Below are 10,881 nucleotides of genomic sequence, written 5' to 3'. Positions count from 1 at the left end.
GGTTCAGGCAAGGACTGGGCTGGGAGAGGAGAAGGGAGAAGGAGATGGAGCGGGGTGCGGGGGGGAGAAGCAGTCTTCCCGCTTGCTTCCTCGGTGGGGCTGTGAGGGGTACCTCGTACGAGCGCCGAGGTCAGCGAAGGGACCCTCATTTCTACTCGGTCGCCGTGCAAACCGTGGGAAGGAAGGGATCGACCTCATCTCCCCCTGCTGCCCCCGCTGGTGGGGGGAAGTTTCCCTCAAGTGGTGTCTCCTGGAGGGGCGGAAAAGTGTTTTCTCTCAATGCTCTGGTGTCATGGTGCTTTTTTTTTTTTTCTTTAAGCAGTTTTGACACCAGGTCTGTTCTGCACACTCGATACTAAAGTGGTGCCTCTTTCCTTCCATCAGAAACATGTGAGAACGTGGACTGTGGACCTGGGAAGAAATGTAAAATGAACAAGAAGAACAAACCTCGGTGTGTTTGTGCTCCGGATTGCTCTAATATCACTTGGAAGGGCCCCGTGTGTGGCTTAGATGGGAAAACCTACAAGAACGAGTGTGCCCTTCTCAAAGCCAGATGTAAAGAACAGCCCGAACTTGAAGTCCAATATCAGGGCAAATGCAAAAGTAGGTTTGCAAATCTAATCCCATCTCCCTCAAATGCCAAAGGGTGTGTGTCTGAGTTTAGAGAGGAGGAGTTGTGGGATGTACTTCCCCGATAGGAACCAGAGTGATGTTCCAAATGCTGGGAGACAGTACCTAAAGCATGCTCAACACATAAGGACATAGCTGGATTCAGAGTTCCCCACTCTAGCAACAGAGTCTAGCAGCACTTGTGTCTCACCAGCTAACCTGAGATAGGAACTGTTCCTCCAGTGGCCCTTAAAAGAGGAGAGCTGCTGAAGGCTTTTATCTGATCATTAGTTTCCTTGTGTCACCTCAGTCACTTCTTACGGGGGCCTTGGGATCTCATATTAATCACCATGTGTTTCCATCTTTATTTCAGAGACCTGTAGGGATGTTTTATGCCCAGGCAGCTCCACATGTGTGGTTGACCAAACTAATAATGCCTACTGCGTGACATGTAATCGAATTTGCCCAGAGCCTACCTCCCCTGAACAGTACCTCTGCGGGAATGACGGCATAACTTACGCCAGTGCCTGCCACCTGAGGAAAGCTACCTGCCTCCTGGGCAGATCCATTGGATTAGCCTACGAAGGAAAATGCATCAGTAGGTATCTTGGTTGGAGGGTAAGGGTGGGGGGAGCTTCCTTGATCAGTTGTTTTGGACGATTTTTTTGTGCAACTGTATGGGTGTAGTTAGCACTGGGGAGAAGGAGGAGACTGCCAGAAGCCTGGGTTAGTGCATCTCTCCAGGAAGGGGAGGGCCAGCATAAGCTTTGCCCCAGAAAATACTGCAGAAGAGATGAGAAAGTGAGTAGAGGGCCTGAAGCTGCTTCTCTTGCTATTGCTTTGCATGCTGACATTAGTGTCCAAGGGAGCAGTACCTGCCATTAATTAGATGATGACGTGGTTACGGTGTAACAAGGTCTTGATATGCAATGGATCTGGATTCTTGGAAACAATTGTCTTCCAAGTGGTCTTGGCAAAGCTTGCATTAACTTAATTGGAAACATCTGATCACTTTTTACTCTTTAGAAATATTGCAGAGTTTGGAGACAGTTGATGGGTGAAGATAGGAAAATAATCTCTGTGCATCCTGGCATTTTGTATCATGATTTCCAGGAAGCACTGGTAGTGAAGCATGTTGCCAAGGAAGCACATTGAGGCCAGCCTCTGCTCTCCACAACTGCTGGGGGAATTCGGGAGAGTCTTAGGCCATTTTTAGTTGCCATAGGTTGAGGGGAATTCCCTTTCCAGTCTCGTAGATAACTACCATGTGTAGTTAGCTTTAAAATAATTGATTTAGAAATGCTGAATATGTTGGCAAATTCTGCACTTAGTGCTAATTTGGGGAGCTGAATTTTCACTGACATCAAATGGAGCAGGAAAGTCATTTACAGCAGGCAAATGTAATTCTGTATTCCCAGGGCCAAGCTCTGCTGGCACAGCTGTCTTTCCTCCCCCACACATAGGCAGGCAATGGTGTCCAAGGGACTACTTGCTTAAGCAAAATCAGCAAGTACCATGGCATCTACTGCATCTGAGCTTTGTCTATTCACAGCTCACAGGAAGAGGGAGTTTGGGGTTGTTTACTGTTGCGTTGCTTTTTTCTTTGTCTTTTCACTTACCTCTAGTATGCTCTGTGTATTTTCAGAAGCCAAGTCCTGTGAAGACATTCAGTGCAGCGCTGGGAAGAAATGCTTGTGGGATTTTAAGGTTGGCAGAGGTCGGTGCGCCCTCTGCGATGAGCTATGCCCGGAAAGCAAGTCAGACGAGGCAGTCTGTGCCAGTGATAACACAACTTACCCAAGCGAGTGTGCCATGAAAGAGGCAGCCTGCTCCATGGGTGTGCTTCTAGAAGTAAAGCACTCTGGATCTTGCAACTGTAAGTGAGATTTTTATCTCTGCAGACACTTAAAGCTTCTGAAGGCAATCCTTAGGTAACGAAGACTTACACCTTCAAACATAAGAAAGCTTGATTTAGAGGTCTTTTCAGGTACCATATAAGTATGTATCTACCACACGCACACTTTGGTTACTGATAGAATGCAATTGATCTCCAACGAGTTGGCCTTCAAGTTGGGGATTTGGGGATATTCTAAGGACAAAGCATTTTATCAGAAACGGGTTGCTCTAGGAATGTAATGTTAGCATTTTTTTTTTCTACTTTGTCTGCTCTCATGTGCTTCACTGATTTCTTTATTGACACCTGGAAAAACTCTATGACTCGGTCCAAAAGAACTAGCTTAATGGTAGCGCGTGGGCATCTGGTTGAGCACAGTTGCCTCTACTAACTCTGAATGAAGGACACAAACCAGTTAAAACTAGAACGCAAGAAGCGCTTTTCATTTGATTTCAGGAGTCTGCCAATAAAACCTGAGCCATTGATTCTTCACATCTTTCTGCAGTTATGACTTCATATATTATGTATAAAAAACCTTATTGCATAACAGCAGATGCCAAAGAGCATCTCACTACAAGTCGCATAAAATGCAACGCTCTGTTATGGCTGTTCAGAGGGCATTGAAAACATGCACTGAGCTGCTTCTGCGCTGTTGTTGTCCTTATATAAACAACAGCTCCCCTGTATTCCCCCATCTAGCCATTAATGAAGACCCAGAGGATGAAGAGGAAGATGAAGACCAGGACTACAGCTTTCCTATATCTTCCATTCTAGAGTGGTAAAACCTCCATCACATTGGAACAGCCATTGGGGACGAAATCAGTGTCCGTACTGTAAATAAGTGTATGCTTATTTATTTTGGGGAGGAAAAAAGTATACATATAGTTGAGTCTCGTAGACATTTATTTATACTGTGTCATGTTTTATAATTTATACATAAAATGTCTGGTTGACTGTACACCTTGTTTTTTGAAGAAATTTATTCGTTACGGGAAGAGCAGTGTTATTTATTGTGAGGTCTCTTGCTTGTAAAGTAAAGCTTTTCTTTTTTCTTGTAAACTATAAGAGTCCATTCCTTAGAGCTTACCCACATGATCTCATCTCTTTGTTTCACTGGTGTTACACTTTTCCACTTTAACCAACTTGCATGTCGGTTTCTGTTATGTTTATTTATTGGATATTCTTCTTGCCAATTCTGTACATAAAAGATCCCTCGGGTGTTTGTTTACAAGGAATCTTGACTGACCAAAAGGCATTGTAACTGACTTAAGTATACTTCCAGGGTACAGTGAGGCGATCTTTAAGGAAACTTCTTCCACTTCTTTCTACTTCTGATCACGTCATGTACTGAAGTGATCTCAAAGTGCTGAGCATATATACTGTACTATACAAATTCTGGACCCAACGAAATCGGATTATGAAGGTTGTTAATAGCTACAGGGCTAACTGTAATGAGAATAAAGGTTTTATTTTATTTTTATTGTTTTACTTTTTTTGTAACATGCGTAAGTGTTCTATCAGGTGTTTCCTTTAAGATGGTCTTGCAGTACCGCTTTCAAAGTTTTCGGAATCAGTGTGTCACTAAAAGTTATATCAAAGCTTTATCAGTTCAAGTTTCTTGCTTTTCATAATACTTCTTTTCTGATGCAATTTTATATTTTCAAACATGGCGAGTTAAATATAAATTCATTTAAATATATAGTTTTGTACTTTTCTACCATGTAAATGTGCAATGTATATAAAAGTTATAATGTGTATTTGTAAAGAAATGATGAGTGAAAAAAATAAAAAATGGAATTTTCCCTAGAGGCAGTCCTAGGTTTTTGGTTCTAAGGGATTCTGGCCCTCTAATGCGTACTGACTGACTGGTGGTTAGGGGAAAGGAGGCCTGTGCATGGCATAGCTGCAAAACACATTGAATAAGGCCAAAGCTTTGAGTTGACTCAAGAAACCCTTTTTTTCAGACAGGAGCCCTTTTTTGCAAACAGGAGCAATGTCTCCATTTCATTGGTATTAAAAAATTTTAAATCCAAGTACAGTGATGGAGGAGAAGAAATTCAGCATTTCTGTTTCCTTCTGCATCGTCTAAAAAGTCTGTCGTTTCTTGGACATTTTCAACTTCCATATTTCTAGGAGCTGAAGTTTCAGATCCATGTTACTGGGACTGCAGTTGTGTAACCATTTTAGATGACCAATAGAAAAAGCAAAATATGGCCTACTTGAGCAAATTCAAGATGTGTAAAGCTCAACAAACCATCAAAGAGTACATTATCACCTGGAAGTTAGTTACTTTCTCCCTAATAGGAAAGTTAATTCAGAAGTTCTTTTTGGTGAACCAATATTCAGAGGGACACACTTTTAAGAGTGGATTCTAGTAGTGAACCAAGGAAAGGTAACAGCCATAAGCAAAGCGGGGGCCAATATCCTGGTTTTTGCTACCTGGATTTTGTTGTTCTCCCAAATAAGGCTCCACTTACCGAAATGTCTCTATCACACTGCATAAAACTTAAAAGGGTACTTAAGCACCTTATCCAATGGCGTTTTAAGTACTTTGCTGAACTGAGGTCTGAGAGCAGAAGTGGCTTAACCTTTTTGTTTAAACACAAATCATTTGAAGTCTCTTCCTGCCATAGTCTTCTGTGTATTTTTTACTAGAAAGTCTAATTTATTATGGATTGTTTAGGATTATACAAAGCAAATATCGATCCATGAATACATAAAAACTACAAGTGTGTATTTATCATAGATTCATAAAATGTGTTGAGATGGAAGGGACCTTTAAAGATCATTGTGTCCAACCTCCCGGCATTGAGCAGGGTCATCTTTAACTAGATCAGGTTGCTCAGAGCCCCATCAAGCCTGACCTTCAATGTCTCTAGGGATAGAGCCTCCACCACCCCTCTCTGGGCAACCTGCTCCAATACAATATTTATAATGTTGTATTCAAAATAACAGCAAAAACATTATGCCCTTCATCCTCCTGTTGCTTCATTTAGACAAGTAGTCTCTTTAGAAGGAAATACATGATGAGAGGAGAAAAGGGAGTGGGATTTTGGTCTTCTGAGGGAACAAAACCCAGAATGAAAGAGAAGAAGGGACAGATGGAAAAAAGAACTCACTGGAAAATCTCTCAAGGAACTAATAAACACATGACAATGACAGAGAAACAAAATGTTTAATAGATGTGGAAAGTATCATAGGAGATTTTTCTCAAATTCATATACGTGCCAGCTACCTCATTTCCAACAAAATAACATTAAAAGACTGATTTTAATTGTAAATATATTTACATGTGTTACAGAGAGACTGTAGAGCAGGATTTTATGTCCTTCCACTGGTTCACAAAATAACTTCGAGAAAGTCATGGACAGCTAAATTTAAAAAAACAACAAAATGCCAGGAAGCTATGTTTATGCATATTTGTGAAATGTGCCACAAAAATCTACATCAGTTTTTCAATGATAAAATTATCTAAAGTTCTGGTACTGCATTATCTATACAGCCGAAAGTCTTGAAACCTACCTTGCACCAAAGCCTGCCTCTGCTGTACAGGTGAGGCATCTCCTGAGAGGCTTCATGAGGTCGGCACCTTCTGAGCATGCCTAACATACGCCAACCTCATCATGAAGCACAACTTTCTCCAAGAAACATGTCCAGTGGTTGTGGCAGCATGACTGCCATCATTTTACGTAGTATCGTACTTGTAGATTAGGCACTTGTTCATGAACTGGGAGATGCCAGTTCACTGGGAAATGCCGGTTCTTCTTCCTGAGATCCATACCACGTCTCCCAAGAGTACATCCACTACCAACTCAAGGTGAAGCTCAGGCTGGAGAACGGTCCATCATGCCTGCTGAAGCCATACTTCTGTACTGGATGGGAAGTAGGATTCACTGAGGGAGGATAATTTGCAACCCTAATAGGTGCTCCTTTACAAGAGGAAGTCTTGCGTTCTTGCCCCAGGAACTGCCTACATATTTTGCATTTGTAATTGAGTAACATACATAAATAGTGCTTGAAGCAGAGGCCAGAATCCAGGTTGCCTCCCCACCTCCTTCCCCCAGTAGGTAAGTGCCTCCATCCTTAAGCTATGAAATAATGTTTAGCTTTCTGCTTAAATCAAGATTACAAATCCCACATCTTTTTCTACACTGAGTCATAGTTGCAACAGGAGAGACTTTACTTTTTTCATCCTCTCTTCTAGGCTCATGCACAGGCAACTTCCTGGGAAGCAGAAATGTGAACTTAAATTGTCTCATTCTAAGGAAGGTCCTGAATCAATATTATCTACCTCTTGTTCTTTTTTTTTGGTGGGTTCTTTTTTTGATTTTGCTTTGCTTTGCTTCTTCTCTTAATGCCCAGGCTATCCTGGATGTTGTTTAAATGAAAAAACAGAGATATCTGGGTGTCTTAAGTACAAGAAGGTGGTTTCCACCTCTGAAACCATCTTGTACTATTCCTGAAACCAGAAGCGAAATAATTTTCCAGAGAGGTCTTTCTCTTCAGTGTTTTATATCATCTGGCATATATATTCCCCCTGTTATAAATCACATTTTTGAAACTCCTAGTTCACCATGGAGAATACCTTCATACTGAATTCCAGGTCTGTGAACTCCATTCAAAAATGCAGGCAAAGTAACACAAAGTGGAACGTGTATGCTTAAAAACAGAAACCCATATTCTGGCACTTAAGTAAAATCAGCTTAATTCTGTGACCCTCAGCTTAAGGCATTAGGTCAATAAGAATATGACCTCTAAAGCCCTGGTTCTCAATATTTGTCTGTGCAATACATGCAGGTGGGTATGCACAATTCTGATCACACTCAGATGCGTTTCTGATAGCTGTGTTTATATGGCAGACTTAAGAAAAGTATCATGGACCTCTTCTGCACCTTCTGCCTCTTTGCTGGCTTTCAGACTGCTAGCACACCTCAACTAAAACTACATTCCAATCCCCTCAGTAAATATCAAACAGCTGCTTTTTTTTACTTTTTTATGACATAAAAATGTTTCCTTCCTCCCCTCCAAATGGGAATCAGGTGAAATTAAACTTTAGTATGCAGTGCTGTTCTCTAGGCAGTGACATTTTACTGTACAATGAATCACCAGCACAGAAACATCTGTATCTTAGCCCTTTGAAGAACTAGAACTCCATGCTTTCTGGTGAGGCATAATATTTGTACACAGAGGAGGTGGTTCACAAGGTATCAGATTTTAAATTAATAACTCCTTGAAGATAAAGCAATTACATATTTGGTTTGATATTTCTGTAATTCCAAGGCCTGTCTGACCCATTAAGGCAGCATGAATTTTGCACTGCAAGAAATAGCACGCACAAGTTAACTCTTTAATTTTATTATTTTTCTGATAGACATAAATACATAACAAACTCTAGTGGATGTATTTTGCTGACACTTGTTTGGGATCATCTGTATAATTCACATTCATTAATTACTTCTGAGCAATGTGGCCAGTGAAATTATCACACAGTGGAGAAATACGACATGAAAGAAAGTACTAGCCTTAGTGTTCAGCTCAGAAACTCTTCTGGGGTTAAACCCATATATTTGAATCATTTGCCTGTAATTTACAGGTACATTCTTTTGATCTCTTAAATGAATTTGTTCAACTTCACCATGGGATTGAAGAGCACTAATGTGTCAAAAAAACAAAAACCAGGGACTTTGACAACAGCTAATCAGACCTCCCAGATGCAGCAGGATGGTGAGTTTACCAAGGTGGTCCAGCGTAGATTTGAATGTGTAGAAGGCCCCTAAATTTCCACTAGTGCCACTCAGTAATAGTGTCTCAAACTCCTAGTGCTTCCATGAGGTCTACAGATACTAGAACTCCTCAAAATGAAACAGCACTCACATTCAAGAACTAAATTTTAGTAAGCTTTTAAGGCAACTTAAGGACTTTTGAAATACTTTAAAAAGAATGTTGGAACTATTTTTCATAGTATGTTAGAGGTTCACAGCAAAAGCACAATTTAAAAAAATCATTCTGTGTGTAGCAGAAACCCACAGTTTTACCCAAGAAAAATATTTTTTTCCAAGATCCCTTAGCAATTTGGAAAGCTCTTATTCAGATAACAGTGTTCCTATTAATCTCCAAAAGCTTCATGTTAGGTACTCTTTATTTCAAGTTTCAATCACTTAATATTTTAAGAGGTACTTGAAACTACAAGGATCATGTTGGTAGGTAGTGATTGTTAGAAACAGTCAGAAGATGTTAAAATGTGATTTCTGAATTAGAAGTATTGCTAAAAAAGGTCACAGGACAAAACACATAGATAAGCCAGGCAGGTGGTTATGCAAGTTCTTGGACAATATAAACAAAGGTGGCACTGATGACAAATGTGCCTATCAAAGCTACTTCTGCCTGGAGAAGAGAAGGCTTTGGTGCCACCTTAAAGGAGCCTCCTCTTGCCTATTGGGAGATCATTGTGTAGAGAGAGCCAGGCTCTTTGTACTATTACATGGTAGCAGGACAAGAAACAATGGAATAACCTGAAACAAGAGAAGTTCACATCCGGTATAAGGGAAACCTGTTCTCCCCATGAGGACAATCCAGCAGATGATTTCTTGACATCCCTTCCAAGTTCAATTATCCTATGATCCTATGAAAAGGTATGTTCACCCACTTTTAAGTCTTACAGACTCCAAAACAGAAAGGAATGTCCAGTTGAAAACAAAACAATTCCCTCAAGAATCATTCAGGAACAACCATAATCACCACAGCTGTTGGATGCAATTGTCAGCAAGAATATAGGATGTTCCTTCTTCAATATTTCTTTCCTTTGCAAGATCCTTAAGTGATCCTAAAATTTCCCATAAATGTTATTTTCCCATTGATTTTAGTGAAACTTTTTTGCTGTTCAGGAATGCAGTATCTATCCACTAGAATATTCATTCTGTGCCCAGAAGCATTTGTACCTAAAGTGGAAGCAAATGTACAAAAGTTTCTGTCTCCATTTCTAAGTGAAAGCAAGTAAGTAAGATGAAAGAGTGAAACAGTTAAAATGCAGTTTTAAACTACTGTATTGTTCAGATTTGCATTTTTCTTTTTAAGGACTGACAATAATTCTCAAAGAGACAATAACTAGTACCAGCTAGATTGGTCAAGACAGCAAGGAAACCAAAAAAAAAAAAAAAACCAAGGCAAGACACTTGGAAAAGTAATGGATAATGCCCACTGGAGCAACTAAAAAGAGCCCTGCAGGGATGTTTCCCATCATCTTTTCCCACATACAGATGGTTTAGTCAAAGCAATTCAAATCCTTGTTTCAAATGGTGACTCCACCAAAACTGCAAAAAGCCTAAAAAGTTTGGCAGAAAACACATAAAAATATTGAGTATTTCCACATTTGGACTTTAGCTTTAGAGAAATAAATTTTCATTCATTTTATGAGAAAGTAAAAAAGAACTGAGTCTATCTATAAAGATAGAGACCCAGAGCTCCAAATTTACACAGCCCACAAACTCAAGAGTTGCACTTCCCAACCCAGCATGCCTGGAAGCTGTGACAATTCGTTTATTAATCTCCCTGGCATTCTCCACTTACAGGCTCCGATGGAACTTCAGCCTTAATTGAAAGGCACTTGCCATTGTCAGCAACCTAGCAAGCAGCACCACATGTGCTGACGGGGTGAAATCCAGCCAGGGCCCATAGCAGAAGCCTGTTCAAAACTCCCATCTCCTATCTCAAAGAAAGGCCGGAACGTGAAGTTATTGCAAGTTAGTAAACAGCTATTTACATCACACTGCAAAAAAATTGATGGTGAGACTTAGTACAGTCTGTTCTTAGTATTAATGCCATTTTGTCTGTACATGTAGGTGGCTCTGTACATGCATTGTACTTCCAGAGACAGAAAATCAGACACTTACTTAGGACTTTAAGAGCACTTGGGAGCAAACCTTTTTTGCTCCTGCTCACCACCACCTCTGTTCTCCTCAGTAATCAGTTAGCCAGGACATAGATAACTCTTTCACGAAAAATATCAGTGAGAGATTTCCACTTTATAAGATTTTTCCTTTTCCTTTTCCTTTTCCTTTTCCTTTTCCTTTTCCTTTTCCTTTTCCTTTTCCTTTTCCTTTTCCTTTTCCTTTTCCTTTTCCTTTTCCTTTTCCTTTTCCTTTTCCTTTTCCTTTTCCTTTTCCTTTTCCTTTTCCTTTTCCTTTTCCTTTTCCTTTTCCTTTTCCTTTTCCTTTTCCTTTTCCTTTTCCTTTTCCTTTTCCTTTTCCTTTTCCTTTTCTCCTTCTCCTTCTCCTTCTCCTTCTCCTTCTCCTTCTCCTTCTCCTTCTCCTTCTCCTTCTCCTTCTCCTTCTCCTTCTCCTTCTCCTTTTCCTTTCTTTTCAAAATAAGACATAGCTTAT

At 40.3% G+C, this 10,881-nt stretch overlaps 1 protein-coding gene across 1 annotated transcript; it reads left to right on the top strand.

The window, feature by feature from the left end:
* Positions 1-361: 361 nt before the first annotated feature.
* On the top strand, positions 362-4,309 carry FST (follistatin; the record flags this gene model as incomplete). Its single annotated transcript, XM_009868913.1, has 4 exons — positions 362-603; positions 983-1,207; positions 2,255-2,485; positions 3,203-4,309. Coding segments are annotated over 4 exons (781 nt in total), but the record flags the coding sequence as incomplete, so codon positions are not given.
* Between the last annotated feature and the right edge of the window lie 6,572 nt (positions 4,310-10,881).

Source organism: Apaloderma vittatum, unplaced genomic scaffold, assembly GCF_000703405.1.
Source record: "Apaloderma vittatum isolate BGI_N311 unplaced genomic scaffold, ASM70340v1 scaffold24664, whole genome shotgun sequence".
NCBI lineage: Eukaryota > Metazoa > Chordata > Aves > Trogoniformes > Trogonidae > Apaloderma > Apaloderma vittatum.
This window is presented reverse-complemented; position numbering and strand designations above follow the sequence as displayed.